Here is a 19,677-nt window from a genome sequence, read left to right on the forward strand (position 1 = left end):
GACGTCATGGGAGCAATCTGTATGATTTGGCGCCGGTGTTTACTGTGTTTGGCCAGGTAAACAACTAAACAAGGTCTGGAATCAAAGACAGGTCAGGTCACCCATATGAATATGATTACTTCTTCAAAAGAGCCAACAAGGATGAAGGATCCATGTGGTTGCTCTTAGTGCTACCTTATGGTCTAAAAAAACCCATTTTTATGAATTGATTTGATGTTGAAGTAGGGTGATAGCCTAGTATGTACTCGGAAACTCTTCAAGAAAAATATCTTAGTCGCTCGTGTTATATTTTAACCCAATTTATCTTATCATCAGGTAAGATATTTCTCATGAGTATATAACGGTTTAAGATAATTCTTATTTCAAATATTCAAGAGACAAATCTTATAATATTGTTCTTATTTAAAAAAAACTTTTCCACACCAAAATTCCAGGGACTAGTTAGACTTGTATATGCCACACATCAAATGGACCTTCTTAACTCAACTTCCTACCACAAGCTCTGAATTCTGACCAACTCCATTTAATGCATGTCTGATCCATCTTGTTCAGCTTTCGTTTTCTTTGTAGAATATTCATCTCAAGATAATGCACTACTAAAATAGTATTTTAGCTATTAGTCAGTCCTAGAACTTGAAAATGATATGTTTATGTAAGAAGAAGAGTAGTTGTGATAGGTGGGTCTATATAGAGAAGTAAATATTACGTTTCTTCCAGAACTGACTAAAAACATCAGTCCCACAGTTCCTGCGCTACTTTTGTATGTTCACTTTTTAAGGCAGTCCATACCTTCTCCACACAACCTCATAACAATACACAAATAAGACCGTTATCTACAAATTAAATATTATAGAGAGAAAAAACTTCTGGCTAGTTATTTGAATAATGAATAGGACTATAGGAGATTTAATAAATCTGTAAATCACGATCCGAATCCATCCATGTATTTACTATTAAGCAGAATCCTTATGAAAATCTTATATTCATATAGATGATCAAAAGAAATGAAAGAAGACACAATGAAAGAAAAAGAAATCCATTGCAAAAAAAATGCCATAAAGAAGCACATTCCCATGGCATCAATTCCACAATCATCTTTTGTTGAAGAAACGCAACATGGATTGGTATAGAACCTTATCTTGCTTGTACACTGCTCTCAAATCATGTTCTTTCAGATGGTCATTGCAGTTCAATTAACTTTATAACTTTATATATAAATTTATTCTTCTTTCCATGTCAGACAAATGTCCATAAATCCAATAGAGATTCACATGCTGAATGTCATCTCAACTAGTGAGAAAATGTAAGAGGTCACCCACCTGGACCAAATGCCAAACCTTACAGATCATTGCACTGCAGCCAATTCACCAAAACATTGTCCCACAACACCTACCACTACTGCTTAAGGACTAAACAACAAGAATTGAAACAAAATACATTGCAATTTAGAGATGATCAAAGAACATCATCAGATTAGTTTACCAATCAATGATCCTGTTTCTCTTCTTGGTTCTGATCATATTCATCATCATCATCGCTGTCATCCTCGTCAACATCTTCGTCATCGAACATACTGCTTCGAGGAAATTGGTTGAGCTCATTTTTCGCATCTTCTTTACTCAGAAATTCCAGTCCAAATTTTACGTCTCGGTGCTTAACGAGAAGCCAACGCAGTAAGCGATCCTCCTTGTTCAGATAGTGCAGCTCCTTGTTAAGGTTTGGTGTAGCCATCATTGTCATCTGCATTAATTGGCCCTACACCATATCCAAAAGAAACTTTTTTTGATAGGCTACTCAAAAGAAACATGACCATATCTTATTGATGAATTGAAACAAAAATTTCCAGTACAAGAGAAATCAAATCACAATTGGCTAAACAATCTTAACAACAACAACAACACATTGGTTCACTCAAGCTATAATTTCTAGAAAATTAGGAATTTGATACGTACATAGTATACTGTTGGCACCTCTCCTGCACTAAAATTTGTTCATTCGATTAAAAAAACACTTGAAACTTAAGAAATCCTATAATTCCTTCCAGAATTTAGTTCAACATTCAGGAATTCTCTCAAAAAAAATTTCATTTTCATTTTGAAAGAACTTCCTTTGACAAACAAAGATCAAGTAACATAGTCAAATACCACCTTAACAATCCACTGAACAAATGCAAAATTACCTTACTTAGTTACTTTACATGCAGAATGCATTTCGCACGATAACGATTGTCAGAGTAATATCATCATCAACAACAAAACATTTATCCCAAATAATTTGTTGGGGATGTGTTAGAGTAATATATAAATAATAAACAACTCAATTTCAATTAGCCTTTAGTTTTTTCCTAACTTTGTATCCTCACACCTCCCAAAGCTACGGTCTAATGGTAAAGTTTCTTCCTCGTAAACTAGGAGCCCTTTTGCAGCGCGGGAATAAAGCTGTGCACTTCTTGTCCGACTGCGTCCCCAATTCTACTCTGGACCCTCACCCATGGAAGTTGTCAACCCTTTCAACCGTCAACAAAACCACATATATTGCAATAGTTTTGAGAATGGTAATTCAACACCTCACTGATTTGATGAAAAGCCAAGGGTCAAGATGATGAAACATAGGCCTGTCCTTTTTACTAAAGCAGTTACAGATTAAAAGAACTTATTAAGGAGCAAAAAACTACACCATCCAAGTAGTTTCCGAACAGAGGATAGCCCGTGCAGCTTTATAATTTCCACAAAGAAGGGGATGCAATTACCGGGATTGTACAACAGCATCAACTGAGGGGGGTTGCTTTCATAAAGTTAGACAACCTCTCCTGTAACGACAAAATAGCAAAACTTTGTAGGTTCTAGCTTTGTAATTAATTTACCTTCTCCAGTAGTGTTTCTTTCCCATTACTTAGTAAGAAAAGGGGAGAAAAAAAAGGAGAGAAGAAAGAAAAAACGGAAGCCTTCTTTCTATTGTTTAAAAGAATACAGAGATGATGAAGCAACAGAGTAATTTCACGATATTAAGAAACCAATCAATTATTAAAACTCAGTCTAACCATTGTCAAGTACAATCATGCAGTACAATTCACCTTGAAACCTACAAGAAACCAAGTGGCGTTGGAACACCTAGATTAAAAATACAAGACATAAAAGGATGTTACTATGTTTCTATGATCAGGAAACCCATCTAATTTTTTTTCCTAAAATTTTTGAGCAGAAAAGAACAAACCAAAGAACTACAAATCTATAATGCATTAAAAAACGGAGAATTAAAAACAGAAACACAAAAGAAAACAAGAAGATGGAGCGGCATACAAAACAAGACACTACTGCAAATAATAACACGGCAGGATAGTGGGTAAAACCAACATGACAGCGGCGCTGAAAAGAAGTGAATAACAGAGGGGAAAAGGTGGGAGGAGAACGATGTATCAAACAAAAAGAACTGATGACTAGGACAGACCCTAATACCCTTGCTTAATCCATCAACAGATAGAACTGATGTAGGGAAAAATAGAACTGATAAAGAAAGAAGAAAAGGAACATTCAACAGAAGCTAAGAGAAAACATCCATCCTTGCCTTAAAAAACCAATGCCATTCGGTGAGACTCTTAACTCCTATCAAGACAATTGAATTCAATAAGCAATGAAATTCACCAACCACTATCAACAAAATTAAATTCAGCCGCTAATCCAATATATGAACAACCCACAAAAATGAGTAAACAAGTAATAATATTTAAAAAGCTCCAACTCAGTACACAAGTGTGCTGAAAGGAGGAACAAACTTGATTTAATGTAATAGAAAATTTGAGGTTGAAGAACCATATTCACCTGATAATATCTCCCATCAAGCTTCTTAATACCGTAACCCAACTGCACATTACCAAAGGCTTTTATATCGGTGAGAACCCCATTTCTGCTGTAGACATGTTTTCCTACACGAGCCACCAAGTCCATCAAAGCTTCCTTCGTTACATGGGGTTTCAACAGAAGCATACAGTCATAGAGCGGCATTTCTTCGGATTCGTCTTCTTCACTCTGAAATCGCAAAGAGAAAAAGTTGAAGCAAACCAAACCTCCGAAATTCAAGGGGAAATTTTCTTTTCAGGGTTTCGATAATAGATGTTCTGCTTATCTGAGAATCCGAAAGGAAAAAAAGAAAAGCGACTTACAGATGACTATGAAGCCGTGAAGGCAGCAGAATACTCTCGCAGCGAGGAGTAGTGATTCGTTCTTCTTCAACCGTTGAAGGCCGTAAACGGACGTCGAATGTGTCCGGGAAACCTAGTTGTATATTAGCAGTGGAGGAGAAAAGGCCCACAGGTGATCAAGATAGGCCCAATTAAAAGCCCACCAATAGCAACATGGGGAACAGTAGGGCAGGGCCTGGTGGCCTCTATCAGAAGTATTGCCACCCTTAGGTTTCTTGGGCTTGAGCCCAGATAAAATTAATTGGTTATTTAGTTTCTAAAATTATAAGCCCACTTTTAATCAACATAATTGGCTCGGAGTCCCTTCAGGTTTCTAGGACTTAAGCCCATCAAAAGACAGGCTCTTTGGACAGTCCACTTAAGATCAAACTCAAACTAGGTTAGGCATGTGTAAACTTGCTCGACAGGTTAGTTGAGTCGAGACCCAACGCAAACCACTCGGAAATAATGGCGTCAAATCAAAAATCAAACTCCCAATCTCAGACGAGATTCTTTACACCCTAAATACAAAGAGATAATCAGTTAGGCTATTCTCAAGTAACTTATTGATCATTATTATTTTATTATGTGCTAAATTAGGTGACTGGCCTAAGAAGTTGCAAGAACTCATCATTATAGATAACCTAACAGAGATCTCCATGAGTTTTATTACATACATCCCATGTGTCAACACTGGGTGGTGCTATTTTCAACAAAATATTGATAAGAAGGTGAACTAACCAACCATAGAGGAACTATGTACTTACCTTGACCCTTCCATTCTCTCATGCTTCTATATTGCTATATAAACCTCAATAGAAGTTCCAGTTTAAGCATCCAAACATATCTTGACTGAATTTGCACCTTCTATAGCAATGGCCTCCAGCAACTACTTCTTCTTGGCTTTCTTTGTGGCTATCATGACATTTTCAAGCATGGAAGTTGGGCTAGCGGCTCGTCATCTTTTACAGATACCCCAACTGCCTCCCATGCCGAGTTTGCCTACACTGCCACCATTGCCTGCCATACCAAATTTACCACAACCTACATTGCCAACAACTCAACCATCACTGCCTACGATCCCTACTACACTTCCGCCACTTCCTAGCATGCCCAACATGCCCACTCTCCCGAAGCTCACATTGCCTCCATTGCCAAGCATGCCTTCTCTTCCAACAATGCCAACTACGATTCTGTCTATTCCGTTCCTCTCTCCACCTCCAGCTACCACCAGCCCTTGAGAACGTTGTCTCTGATTGATCATCACACTATTCATTCTTGCTTCTTTATGGATCACTCATCTTTGTATTAATTTGTATTTGTAATTTATGTTTTTGTTTGATGAGATCAGTCTCGTATGTTTGATGTATTTGCAGGTGTTATATATTAATATACATGGAGTTTTATTTATTCATTGTTTTGCGCTTTCTCTAGCTTAATCTACGCATATATAGCTCTCCTATCATCTGATTACATAAATTAATGGTTTCAAGGCTACGAGGAACAATTCTTGGTTCTTATATTGAACTAAGGACTAACAAATAAATGATGCAATGATTTTGATTTCTCTTAACAATCAAGATCATCATGTATCCATCTAAACAACGAGCAACAGGTTTATCATGCAAGGGAGAAGGGAAATTCCAAGAAAATTTCTTGGTTTTTCTTGAGAACCAAACAACAAACCACCATCCGTTATTCATTTGAGGCATTGTTCATACTAGCCATGACTCTTACGTCCGCGTGGTTTGGTCTTTCAAAAGTCATCTCAAGTTTTTGAGATAGGACTTATACTTATAAATTATATCGTTAGTTTAATCAATGTGAAACTTTTTACAATCTAACACTTCTAGAGTAGAGACTAGTTAGCTTTTGACGATGGCGGACCATTTCTCTTTGATTTCTCATTTTAAACCCGAATCCGAATATTAAGGTTTGGGTTCAACCCGGAAAAAACCCGACGTAATGAGGTGTTTCGTGATTACGATGAAGACCAAGGTCGCAAGCTCAAGAATACATATAATCGGGCTCGTCGACATAGGTTGAAGATGGGTCAAGCCCAGACAAGTCAAGCAATTCATGAACCCGAGGGCCAATGAGTGGAATCCGAAGTTAACATGGAAGGCACGGCTGAAGAAGACTTCCTTGAGGAAGAATGATGTTTCCTATAGTTCATCTGGAATTACATATTTCTATTATAGTAAGAAAATATATAGTTTCCTTTCTTGTCAATAACAACCGAAAAGAAGGTTGCATGTTAGGAATAGTTTATTAGTCTAATTCTACTAGTGGAAGGAGTTGGTTTGGGTTGTCAAACATATATATATCTCCGTGCATAGCAGGGGAGTGGTTATCAATCTTACGCAAGTTTGGCTTGGAAAGCATTGATTGGGTTTTAAGGTTTCAACAGATTATTGGAGGCCCATCTGACTAATTTTGCAACCGCGCGTGACGAATCAAGCTGAGACGGTTTACAAATCACAAAAAAAGGGGAAGGTAATTCTATAAATAGTAATACTGGCAATCAGAATCGTCGCATCACGGGAATTTGTACGTGGATTGATCAGGCAAAGTAATCTCTTTTTCCTCTACGATGGCGACCGTGATTCTTCGCTCTCAAGACCGCCTTCGAGGTCGGTTCCGTCGCGAAGCTCTGACCGGAATACCTCCATGCAAGGCTCGCCGGAATCCTAACCCTAACTATGTTCCCTCTCTTCGTCGAAGGCGGACCCCTGGCGGTTTCCAGTCGTACCAACCGCAAGAGCGAGATCTTCGCGGTGGATTTCAATCGCGATCCATGGTGTTGAAGTCACCCGGCAAGGACCTTGTAATGGGCCAGGTCAAGATCCTGAAGCGCGGCGAGGTGTTGAGTTCCCTTGAAGCGAAGGCTTACAAGGATTCGGATCTGGTTCTGTCCTCTACTAACAGGATTGGGCCTGATCCGGAGACGGTGCGTAAGCAGATTACGGTTTCGGAGTTCAAGGTTGTGGATGGGATGTTCGCTGGATCGGCTTTCGTCGCTTCACCACCACCGAGTTGTCTGCCGGTGCCAGGTTTTTTGGGCATAAAGGGTGAGGAGAATGTTGTTGCAACCAGCAGCTTGAGGAGTTTCTTGGGGCTCGATTTGGTTTAATGTGGTGATTGATAGACGAAGGAGGCTTGAGGTTTGATTAGGATGTTGTGATCAGGGTCGATTTAGTTTGATTTGGCGATATATAGGAGATTGAGGTTCGTGGGGTTTTTTTTGGTGTTATGACCTGCTTTATGACCTCATAATTTTCCTTTATTTTTTCAAGAGGAACGATTGTGAGGGCAACCTATTGAAGTAAAGGAGACTACTTGACCTTAGTTTTAGTTGTGAAGCAGCTCTGGGGAAAGAAAAATCATTCCTTGCAAAAAAATTAGCTTACTGTGGTAACCGTTTCAACTTCTATTGTTCTTGAATTCTCTATATCTAGGCACTAGTTTGATAATCTGAGTCTGCTTTATGTAGCTGGTATACTTGATGCAATAAAATTGTTGAAGAATAAATTTCCAGAGTTGGTGAAGAAGATTGTGTTTTCTCTCTTTTCTGCTTAGTTGGTGATGTCACTTTGTGACAGACTTAAAGTAAACTGTCTGATGTCTTGCGATTCTTGAGGAAGAATGGTTCTTTGACGCATCTCAAGTTTAACTCATAAAATTTCAAATTGTCTGATGCTTCACATGGCACATCTGTGAAATTGTGATGTTAATCTTCTTCCCGGCATCATTCCAGCGCTACGGAATTGGTGTGTTTAACCCATTGTCTCCACCTTCCTTAAAAGTGCTAAAATTTATCCTTAATTTTATTTGATGTGGAATAAATAATCATATGATGTTCTGATGAAGATTGCCAAAACCAATGAAGGTTTCCAAAACCATAACATTCTTCTGCACAAGGTTATAACTGTAGGTTCTCTTAAACCTTTATGCATTTGGTAAGTTAATCTGGCTGGTAACTCACCTTTGAGAATGCTGAGTTAAATGCTGAATTTGGTAATTGTGAGATAGGAATATACTTGATTATACCTGTATGACTTGGGGTGAAGAGAGTTTCTTTAGCAAATAGTGTAATTAGGTGGGCATTCAGTAGGTCATTTGATCACTGATGATGAATTGTGTCAAGTTGTTCAGACCACACATTAGTTGAGCAGGCAATTACATCTTTGTTTTGCCTTGTCTTCATTTAGGTGGTCAGTTATCCTGGATGAAAAACTTATCAGATATGATTACTATGCAATTCCATTGCTTATATCGAAATTTTCAAATGAGTTGGTTGGCATTGTGGGCAGCTTGAATTTTGGTTTAGAAGTAGTGTGCAGATTCACCACAGTTGGAAAAATGATGAATTATGGTGTTTTAACTTTTAAGTCAGATATAGGCTTGGATTCGTTTCTATTTTCAATATTGTGGGTGAGTTTTCAGCATTAGACAGTAATCTGCGGGAGGTGAATTCAGGGGTGTTACTGGTATGCAGTTATACTCATCCTCGTCCACTTATGTCAACTTGTCAAATGCTTATGTTCGTGCTATTTGTCTGCTCTTTCTTCTTCGGTACGAACAGGATTGTTGTACGTGCCATCTGAAGAAATATGAAGAGACACACACACACACACACGCATTTAAGGGCACAAATGAAGCAAACAGATCAGGTTGTCATGTAGCCAAAAGCCGCTGGCGCCGTCATTGAAAGAACGGCTATGGGATTCCTAATTCTCTACTCTGTTGTTGTGCTTGTTTTATTCTTGTTAGTCGAATAATATCTAGCGCGAAGTATTGAAGCAAAGATGAATTTTTCAAATATATATGGAGAAGATAGTAAAACAAGGCTAACAAGCACAACAATCATTCCTCGTATTAGGAATTTATAAGAACATTATTCCTTTATGTATTCATGGGACTGTCTTTGTTTATGGTATCCCTGTCACACAGTTTTGAAAAGGCAAAGGGCTGTTGATGTCTGATTGTCTTCATTAAGTTATAGTGAGAGAATAGGTTGGTGAAGTCCTTGAAATTTCCCTTCAACTGTATTGCTGAACCTGTGAGCTATGGGATTGTTGCACTCAACTTTGTTTCATTAGTTTGCTTGCCATTGCTCGCGTGAAATTCTTGAGGCCCAGCAACTATTTTTTTCCAGAACCAGTGCTTCCTCCATAGAAGTATCATCTCTTCAATCGGAACTCCTTTGGTTTCAGGAAGAAAGGCATAAACAAAGATGGTCATGACAGTAATCCAGCTAGCGAAAAAGAGGAAGATTCCAAATTTGAATGCGCAAAGAAGGGCAAGGAAAGACTGGGCTATGATGAAAGTGAATAAAAGGTTGACAGCAACTGTAATGCTCTGTCCAGCTGATCGCGTCTCTAACGGGAATATCTCGCTTGGAATTGTCCAGCCTAGTCCACCCCATGACACCCCAAAAGCAAACACAAAGATGCAAATGAAAGTCACCACCAATATGGAGAAGCCTTTTGTTAACTCTTGGTTGTTGCCAAACTTGACTGCCAAGATGATGGCAACTATAACCTGTTTCAAGAAGAAGCAAAAAAATCAGAAATGCACATTTGGCATAAGGATGGGGCATATGGTTTATCCTCTGACTCTGTGAGGTAACATAAACATGAACTGTTGAATGATTTTTGGCACAATTTTGTAGCTTGGCTTTTCCTGGTAGTTTGATTGCAGTCTGACTACAATAAATTCCTTACCTGGCAGGTAATCATCAGTATCCCGCCGCTAATGAGCAAAGTTCTTCGACCCAGTCTGTCCACAGTTACTATAGCGACAAGTGTAGATGAAAATAGAACGGCTCCTGTCAACGCTGAAGCATAAAGTGAAGCATTTCCTCCAAATCCCATGCTCTGGAACAACACTGGAGCATAGAAGAGAATGGAGTTTATGCCTGTGAGGATCTGGAACGCTGGCAATAAGATTGCCATAACCAGTTGTGGCCTGTTCCTTCTCTTAAGAATGTTTCTGAAGGGATGTTTGATTGCATTGGCCAACTCACTAGCATCCATCATATCCTGGAACTCAGCACTAACATTCTCAGTTCCTCTGATTTTCTCAAGGATTTTCCTTCCTTTATCTGTATTTCCTCGTTCAATCAAGCTGTTTGGTGTCTCGGGGATAAATATTCCTCCAACTATCATCAGCAGAGCGGGTGCAGCAGCAAGGCCCAAAGAGAGCCTCCAGCCCCATGGTTCAAGCTTCTGTGTTCCATAGTTGATCATGTTTGCGGTAAAGATCCCTAAGGTTGTCGCCAATTGAAATGTCATGTTTAAGCCTCCTCGAAGATGGGTTGGTGCCATCTCTGATAAATAAAGCGGAACAACCTTCAAGACAAGCTCAAACGATTAAAATTTCGGCAAGATGGAGTATCGGGTTAGTTTTTTGCACCAAAGCTTAAGCTTATTCTCAACTAGAAAACATTTTCAGATAATCAGACAAGCTCTAAACTTATTTCTAAGTTATCATTTTCCTCCACGGAACCTATCAATGAGATCAAGTGCATTATTGAGCAGAATAAGGTACCTGATCTCCAAATCCAATGCCGACGCCAAGCATGATCCTTCCAAAGATGAGCATTGCCAGGTTAACAGCTCCGGCGTTTAGAGATGCTCCAACGAGAAAGCTGATCCCACCACAGATTATACTTGCCTTACGCCCATAATTTCTAGTAACTGGTGATGCAACAACAGAAGCCACCATACCGGCAAGGTACAGAGAAGAAGTAAATGCTGCAAGCCCTTGGTTGTCATACTTACAATAATTGCTTTCATGTGCATGCTGCTTTTTAATATACACTGTCTTGAAGAATTTCTTGAGAAATCCATCCATTGATGTCACACCCCCTGTTAATTATTCGAATTAGCACATACATCTGAATCACATATCAAAGTGCTGTTTGAGAAGAACTCGGGGATAAGAAAATGCTTTTGGTCGCTGATATTTGTTCAGGTCTTGTTTGTGTCATTGCGTGGCCTTGATCACTGTTTTTCTTGTGTATTTCACGGTTTAGAACTTCCTTTTTAAACTCCTGAAAGTTCTAATGGTTCCTTAACAGGATGTACTGAACTAGTTTTCTCTTTTTATTGGGTGGCTACATTTTTAGCAGCAATTCTTGATTCTTCTGCTATGTAAATAAACAGAGCAATCAAAAAGACCAGAAGGTTTAATTGTGTATCCGACTCTGTTCCTATAACGTATGCTACAGTTTATGTTCATAAATTGTATGCATTACATCTATTTGACTCAGGTTTTGATGATGTTTGAACTCTATCGGAGATTAGTGCATAAACCAGGCTGAATTTACATGCATATGGTAAGGCAAATTGAACCAAACACCAGAATTTCTTTTTTGTTTTTCTTTTAAAAGGTAGAGAATTCAATGTGTGAAAAATGAGACTACTGAAATCCTCCCTTTTCTGCTGAATCCACCCACTCTAAATCTCATTCATTCCATGAACAGTAGTACTCTATCTATTCTCTTATCTACTTTGTACTAATCAGCACCACGAAATCCAAAGATTTACCTACAAATTCGTGATTTGATTGATAAAACCACCAAGAATGACAGGCAGTACCTGAAATTCCAATGTCATAGCCGAAGAGAGCGCCGCCCGTGGCGGCAATAAAACATGCAACCACCACATAAACGGTGGCCTTCCCCTGGTACTCCTCTGCTCTTTCCTTGGCCACACCCGCCGGAGTAATAACGATCCCACCATTACCACCAGCCATTTCAATGCTCTTCCTCTTCTCTTCCTCTTTCTAGAGCTCAAAACAAAAACACCAGAAACCAATCACGATATTTCGTCTACAGAATTTTTTGTGGGTGAAGAAGAGAGTTGTGTTTTTGAGGGATTGAATTACTTGGGGTGAGGAAAGGCAGCTCTTTTGCCATGGATTTTGCATAAGCATGTGCCTTGTATGTATATATTTTTGCCACTTAATGGACTCAGATATTTTTTTACCGGCAGAACCTGATTTATAAATGACAATTGTAGAACTTGTAGTTTTGGAGATTTTATGAACCGTCTGCCTTATCAAGCAGGATTGGGGGTAGGTACTGTGTTGAAAAACTGTGGACCAACTGGTGCACCAAATTTTTTTGAATAAATTTAGAAAAATCATAAATATATAGTATATAGAATGATGAATTTAATGGTGTTTTTTTTTTTGAAATAAAAAATTAAATTTAACGTGAAAAATATATGATAATTCTAAACTGTCGGATATAAACTCAAAACATTTGTTTTTCGATCGTGATGAATTTGATTTTTGTTTTGAACAAAAAAAATATATCATTGAATTTGTCACGCAATATACTACATATTTATGATTTTTCTATAATTTTTTTAAAAAATTTAGTGTATCGATTGGGCTTAATGTTTTTCAATACTAGACCTACCTTAATCCTATTGAGTATAGACTTTTCTTTTGATTATTTTAAAATTAAAATTTTAATATAATCTCGTTATCTGTCAAATGCTGAGTAGGTTAAACCACTGAATATTTTCTCTTAAAGTAAGGGTGTAAAATAAGATTGTATGTTTATACTATTGATTTGAAATATGTGGGACTCAAAACCATGAACTCCACTTGTGATCACACTCATCTACACCATTAAACATAAACTCTTATGTGAGAATTCCTATACATATATATATATATATGCAACTATATGCTCCTTTAGTAGTTTTTAGTGAGAGAGTTCAGGGACCATTTATAACTTGTCTTGGCTCTCACTTAAAAATCCTTGTTAATAGTGAAAATTTTATAATTCTTTTAATTTTGAAACTTTTTTATAAAAAAATTAATTTCAATAATACAAAAAAATTTTCCCATAAATAATCAGGTATAAAATAAAAACCTTAGACCAAATAGTGGAGAAGCGAGAAAAAAGTGATTTTGAGATTAATTTATAGAAAGATATTTCATGATATCCGTTCGGAGTGTTTAGGCTCTACTATAGAAAAACGATAGTAAATCCTGCTTTAGCTTTAATAGGTCTCAAACAAAATTTCTAAATTTTTTTGACAAAATCATATTTTACATTTTGATAGTTTTCGAATCCAACCATATATATGAAATACATTGTTGAATTCGTTAGGCTAAATACATATATATTTATAATTTTTTTAGAAAAATAAAAAAAAAATTGGTGCCCCAAAAGACTACCACAGCCATACCTGCTTTAGTCAACATCCATCCCTTGGGGGCATCCAATAAAATGGGAAGGATACACATACTGTATTTTGCTTCTATTTGTCCTCTTACTTGATTCTGTTTCTAAGAATTTATCTGTATGTGAATCAGCTCTGAAGATAAAAGATTTACTGCGTTTAGTGCCTGTTATCATACAATTTCTATCACCATCATTTGACACTCATGATTTATTCAAATTTTACGCTATATTAAGAGGAAAAACAAAAGTATGCAATGATGTGACATAGTGGGGCACCATTTACACTTCTTGTATATATATACACTGATATACATATATATACTCGCCAATACGTACAACTTGTAAATGTATAGTTTACTCACATTTGCAGTGTACCACCTTCCTTCCACTTAGAATACACCACTCAAGAAGCCCCTGCAAACAGAGAAGTCCTTAATCAGCAACAAGAGAAATTGAGTGATTTCTAGTAGTATCTATGGAATGCATGAATGCTGCTCACCAAAATCCGGAGGCTTTTGCTTGATTTCTGCAAGTAAAAAATGCCGAGGAAAATGAGTTTCGAAATGTTTATTGATTACTGAAGGAAATAAAATGAAGTGGAATGGATTCACATATAAAACTAACTGCATTTGTTATGATAGTGTATCCTTATGTTTTTATGTTTTTGTTTGTCCGGTTGGGCTTATAATCATAGACCCTTTGTTGTTTTCTCAATGGAGGTAACCACGGTATTTCTCCGTCATAAGTGAGGTTTTAAATGAACATTGGAGGTACCGTCCTCTTTACCAGAAAAAAAATAACTGCATTTATGGTTTTGAGTTAGTTAAAGATAGAGAGTATGATCAGAGGTGGTACCTTGGTTTCCCTATAAATGCATCGTTAATTTCATCAGTGTTTGGCTTCTCAGGAAATGTAGACAAAATATTGTACTTCTCCTTCCCAAATGATTCATCCACCCTTTTATAGAGCTCATACCGGTACGGGTATGACATCCTGGAATCATATGATATTATGATATTATTGAACTTAAAAACAACGTTCAGATAGATATCTCCGGTTATAAAAAAAAAATCAGGAGTGAAATTTTTTTCTTTTGATAACAAACAACCAAAAGAAAAAATGGGAATAATACATCAGGTTGTTAGTGTGCAAGCAGTGCAGCAGTTGCACTGTAAAGCATGTTTATACCCAAACAACTAATATAAGAACCTGAATACATAACTAAGGATATAAAACCAAACCAAAAGCCATTATGCAATAAACAGATAAATAATCAAACATCAATGAAATTTTGATGATCCTTACTTACCTAAGAGCTCCCATGATTGGATACTGAGTTCCTAAGTAATATAGAAGCCGAAAGAAATAGCAATTCTCAAAGGACGCAGCATACTCTAATCTCTTGTCCCGACCCATCGTCTGAAAAACCACTACAAAGTTAGGAACTGGCATTGGCTAATATGAAGAGGTAAATGCCAGTAGCATTCTGGTAGTGTTCTTACTTGCATGATGCCACTTGACGCAGGTAAATCCTGAATTTGGAGAGATACAGAACATATGTTAGTTACAGCCACACATGGAATTTAAAGAAAAATAACCAGCAGTGGTTGCAGGCTTGCAGCCCGTTACATAATGCTGCATTATGTTAAACAAGTATCCCAACCTTGAGCCTTGGATTGATAAGAATAACAGGACGGTTCCCAGCAGCATCAGTCATAGCTCGCAGATCCTGTACATCAAACTTCATATGTTAAAAACCGGACATTCAAAAAGAAAAGGAATACCATACAAGTCATAATAGCCTAATCAAAAATTTTCTTAAAATCTCCTTACATCTATGATACAATTTCCTACAGCATTTTGGGGAGCCACTAAGATAAACATGTCATCTTGTTCTTCAACATCTTGGGCACCTATAGAAGCAGAAAAAAATAATTATGACAATACTAGTATAAATCATACCCTAACCAAGTTATGCAGCAAAGATTTCATTTCATAGAAGTACTGATACACTATAAAATTCATATATCATCACGAGTTTGTAAAACACAGCTGCAAATTATTACTACTCCGTCCTGAGTAGTTGAAACCATGGACATGCGTTTTTTGGTTCAAGGACACATAAGAAAGTAATTCACGGCTTTGGCTGCTACTTTAAACAAATAAAAGGATAATTTTGTTGCAATAAAGAAACATAGTCTCAATAAATGATGATAAGTTATGTTGACAACTCCGATGATAACAGTCAGCTGGGAATGCACCTTCTGGTATTTACTATTTTCAGCACAGGTCTATGCTTCAAGCCAATTTTCTCTGAAGAAGTGAAAAATTGCAAACACCGCAAAGTTTGAAATCAAGAGTCGCAGATGCCAACTACCATAAATATCATATGAGCAATGCATAAAATATATCTCTTACCAATAGAACCAATATTAATAAAAGTCCCCATTGCACCATATTCACCCCAATCCATGAACTCCAAGATCTTTCGAGTGCCAGCTAGCTGCAAAGGCATGCCAGCAAGTGCACCTTCCCCCATAGAACCTTGAACACAAACCTAAGATAGTAACCGGATAAATATAAGTAACAGAGATGGTGCTACATGATTGGCTTCCAAAAGAAAGTACCTTGATTCGTTTTCCATCGTCAGCAAATGAAAGAGCAATGACTCTAACAAGCTCCATCAAGGTACCTATTCGATAAACATCCTGTGCATCATAATATATAATTAATCCAAAACACAAAATCTACATTGAGCAGAAAGGAAAATTCCCTTACCATTTCTGGGTTCAGCTCTGGAATGTTGATCTCCACCTGTCGATGTGGAATATCTATTTAGAAAGAAATAATTTGATTCCTGGAAGCAATATTAATGAGAAGGTTCTGTATAAAGAATAACAGTAAAAAGTAGGTTTCAAGAGACCGAAACTAGCCATCCCACTTTCTTCTGTGGCTTTCAACAAACGTCACACACTAAAATTGTGGCCACTGCACTCTATAAAGGACCAGATAAATAGCAGCGTTCGTGGATATAAAGGGCTAATTATAAATGATTAAATGCTACTGTGCTGACATGGAGTCCCTTACTATTGGAAATACCATTGAACATAAAGAACCACCTTTAGGTAGCCTATCCAAAAAGTAACACAAAACAGTTACCCCATGCAATTTGAGAGAAATAAGTCAGTGAAAAAGTCATCAAATAAATCTATTTTTATGAAAATAATTTATTGAACACCTCCCTTATGGTAGAAGGTAAACCTCGGTTACAAACTCAACAAATAAAACCTCAACAAAAATCATGAACTGACACGTAATCTAGGTTCAAAAAATTTATTCATTGTAGGGTCAGGTCCATGCATCAATACACGCTAATAGAAGTTGTCAAATCCCAGCCAGAGTTTAAAAATCAAATTTGTGTACCAGTTTATAATTTATGTATAACCTTGACCATCATAAGCAACCTGAAGCCATATTCAAATCCATATCTTATATTATACAAATTGAAGTAAAGATTCCAACAGGAATTCAACAAACCTTCATATTTGAATAGGAGTTTTACATTATCTTCTTGCCATTACAATGAGAATAAATGTACATATTAGCAAATAGTAACAACGTAACCTATTTTATTAATTATCAGGGATTTGGCAGTCACACAATCAGGGATTTGGCAGTCACACAGGATAATTACTTGATAACCACAAAAGTAGCAAAGGTTTTTAAATTGATGTTCTCGAGCTTTAACCAGGAAAAAAGAGAGTAGGATTAGACCTTCAATCGAGTTCTTCCATCATTTACAGCCCTTTGAGTGGCTTGTAGCACATCATCATAGAAGTAGTTCCTGATTTCTTTAGAATGTGGAATATTATTCAGTCTAGTAGGAATTCCCCTCCATTGGTCCTGCAGATAGCAAAATAAAAATACAGCAATTATGCACTGACAGCCACACACTCTCTCTCTCCCTCTGTAATCTGTATATATTAGAAATATAGCAAACATATAGGTAACATAACCACCTTTGCAGCTTCATGTAGAAGCAAAAGAATGAATGCAGAGAACACTGATCAGTAATTATAGAAAGGTATAACCATATACCTGGCTCGACAAGGCCTGATTTGAACTGCTCTTGCTTTCAAGCATTGGCTTTCCTGTCAGAACAACATGAAATGAAACTAGATAAATCACAGATGGTGAAGCTTCTCCCTGATATCATACACATTATGTCACCCTAAATAGAAATTCAAAAACCCATTGGAAAAGTCCTATGAATCTGGGAAACCGATGCAAGCTCCAGGCCATATATTAACAAAAGGAAAAAAAAGGTGCACTTCAAAAGCTCAAAAGGCTTACCATATTCACTTGGCTTCTTTTCATCTTTCTGTACTTGAGACAACAAAGATTCTATTTCTTTAAAAACTGCCTCTTTTGTTCGGTTTCCATCAGTCTGTTATTAAACGATCATGTACAGATGAAAATCACTAAAGGTTCATTGGATTGGACAAGAAAAGAAATAACAAAAAATGTCAAAACTTTGCACAAACCCTATTCATTATGTTTGAGTAGGTGGATGAGATTGCTTCTGCGTTTCTCTTGTATAATTCAAGACGTGACTTGACCTAGACAGAAGCAAATGAAGTACATCACAGGAGCCGATCAGAGCAGACCAGGGGAGTACAAGAAGTAGATAATTCTGTAAATCTATGCATGAATGTTCTCAACAGTATATATCTAGAATAATATAAACTGTGCCTTATGCATATGCATACATGCTACAAAGGAACACTGTACACAATTGTACTACATAAACAAGCACACAAAGCACCCAATTATGAATGACATAACAGCATACCTTTTCTTCTGTATCATCAGGACGGGTCACAAGCCTTTCTTTAATTTCCTCAGTCTCTGGAGGGTAATTTTTTAGATGATAAATCTTACCCGTCATTGGGTCTAGCCTTCTACCAACACATCTGTCGATTAGAATTTCATCAGGAACCTGAGTTTAAGAAATAAAATCTCTGTAAAAGACATATTTCATAAAGTACCAATTCCGAAATGACTTCATTAAGTATAAAAATAAATTGCTTTAATTGAACTTGAACCTTCTAAAAACTGATAGCATAAAGAAGTGGTTTATATACATCTAGAACAATATAAATATCTGGTCTGATCTTCAACTTCTCTAGACTCTGTGCTTGGGCAAAACTCCGAGGATACCCATCTAGAAGCCACCCTCTTTCTTTTGCATCTTCACGAGATAACCTTGCTGTCACCATCTACATAAGCACATTTATTTTTAGAAGAAACGTAAACCAAGAACATTATATATTTATAAGTAGATTCCTTGATTACAGCTGTCACGATCTCATCCGGAACCAGACGACCAGCATTCATGAACTCCTTGGCTTTATTTCCAATTTCAGTTCCAGAAGAAACTTCAGTTCTTAAAAGATCACCAGTTGATATGTGCACCAATCCAAACTGTAGAATCAACCACAGAAAAACATTATAAAAATAAAAAAGCAAAATCCTAACTTACACCCAGAAACCAAGACCTAAGTTCAACTTTTCATGAAGAGAAACTGAAATATGAAATGCATGAAGAGTGCATCTTTCATGATAAGTGAATTAAACAATGAACTTCACATTATCGTCAACACAGTCCAATAAACTCACATTGAAGAGAAACTGTACAATGGGTCCAATTATTACAATTACTGATACTGAATAACATAGAAAATACTGAATTACCTTCTGAACTATTAGTTCGCACTGAGTGCCTTTGCCGGATGCGGGCGCACCCGATATCATGACCCTTAAGGGCTCTTTTATCGAACAGGTGGTATTCAATCCCTTTCCAAGACAACAAATTACTCACCAATGGATACAATGGATAATATAGTCACATACAAGAAGATAAAGCAGCAATAAATTAGTTAATTAGCAAACCTTGGGTTTCGACTTAATCCTGAAATGGGTTTGCCTGTGGAAATTGAAGGAGTCGAGATGAGAAGAAGCTGTAACAGAAAACGAGAATGAAGAAGAAGAAGAAGAAAAAGAGGAAAGCGAATAGGGTTTAGGCGGAGGGGAAAGCGAGGGAGAAGGAGAGACGGTGTAGGAGGGAAGAGGAGAGATTGAAGTTGTCAGCATTGTTGCTCTGTCACACTGAGAGACGGGGGAAAGCTTGGTCTATGATTATACACTCATTCTTAACGGATAAACGAACACCACAGACTGTTATACGTTTACGAATATTTATATAGTGCGAGTGATTGACCATGGGCCAGTG

At 37.2% G+C, this 19,677-nt stretch overlaps 5 protein-coding genes across 5 annotated transcripts; 2 read left to right on the forward strand and 3 right to left on the reverse strand.

Moving 5' to 3' along the window:
* Positions 1–1,188: 1,188 nt before the first annotated feature.
* Positions 1,189–4,311, reverse strand: LOC119996194. The gene is made up of 3 exons (XM_038842738.1): positions 4,160–4,311; positions 3,819–4,025; positions 1,189–1,755 (listed from the first exon to the last, which is right to left on the reverse strand). Exons 2-3 carry the CDS (start codon positions 3,999–4,001, stop codon positions 1,486–1,488), a joined length of 453 nt encoding a protein of 150 aa, XP_038698666.1. The 5' UTR covers positions 4,002–4,025; positions 4,160–4,311; the 3' UTR covers positions 1,189–1,485.
* Positions 4,312–5,018: 707 nt separating this feature from the next.
* Positions 5,019–5,591, forward strand: LOC119997905 (proline-rich receptor-like protein kinase PERK2). Its single transcript, XM_038845135.1, has one exon. The coding sequence runs from the start codon at positions 5,053–5,055 to the stop codon at positions 5,416–5,418; it is 366 nt and encodes a 121-aa protein (XP_038701063.1). The 5' UTR covers positions 5,019–5,052; the 3' UTR covers positions 5,419–5,591.
* A 938-nt stretch (positions 5,592–6,529) lies between these two features.
* On the forward strand, positions 6,530–7,728 carry LOC119996312. The gene has a single exon (XM_038842900.1). The coding sequence runs from the start codon at positions 6,771–6,773 to the stop codon at positions 7,308–7,310; it is 540 nt and encodes a 179-aa protein (XP_038698828.1). The 5' UTR covers positions 6,530–6,770; the 3' UTR covers positions 7,311–7,728.
* Positions 7,729–8,974: 1,246 nt separating this feature from the next.
* On the reverse strand, positions 8,975–12,167 carry LOC119996431 (sugar transport protein 7-like). The gene is made up of 4 exons (XM_038843063.1): positions 11,782–12,167; positions 10,730–11,049; positions 9,904–10,530; positions 8,975–9,721 (listed from the first exon to the last, which is right to left on the reverse strand). The coding sequence occupies exons 1-4, from the start codon at positions 11,936–11,938 to the stop codon at positions 9,245–9,247; spliced, it is 1,581 nt and encodes a 526-aa protein (XP_038698991.1). The 5' UTR covers positions 11,939–12,167; the 3' UTR covers positions 8,975–9,244.
* A 1,229-nt stretch (positions 12,168–13,396) lies between these two features.
* LOC119996457 (adenylate kinase 5, chloroplastic) lies at positions 13,397–19,614 on the reverse strand. Its single transcript, XM_038843099.1, has 19 exons — positions 19,338–19,614; positions 19,140–19,241; positions 18,741–18,869; positions 18,530–18,664; positions 18,238–18,384; positions 17,930–18,004; positions 17,739–17,832; positions 17,484–17,536; positions 17,160–17,288; positions 16,164–16,199; positions 16,013–16,093; positions 15,804–15,942; positions 15,219–15,298; positions 15,049–15,114; positions 14,888–14,917; positions 14,695–14,804; positions 14,241–14,378; positions 13,885–13,911; positions 13,397–13,799 (listed from the first exon to the last, which is right to left on the reverse strand). The coding sequence occupies exons 1-19, from the start codon at positions 19,536–19,538 to the stop codon at positions 13,775–13,777; spliced, it is 1,797 nt and encodes a 598-aa protein (XP_038699027.1). The 5' UTR covers positions 19,539–19,614; the 3' UTR covers positions 13,397–13,774.
* Between the last annotated feature and the right edge of the window lie 63 nt (positions 19,615–19,677).

This window comes from Tripterygium wilfordii, chromosome 4, assembly GCF_013401445.1.
Source record: "Tripterygium wilfordii isolate XIE 37 chromosome 4, ASM1340144v1, whole genome shotgun sequence".
In the NCBI taxonomy this organism is placed as follows: Eukaryota; Viridiplantae; Streptophyta; class Magnoliopsida; order Celastrales; family Celastraceae; genus Tripterygium; species Tripterygium wilfordii.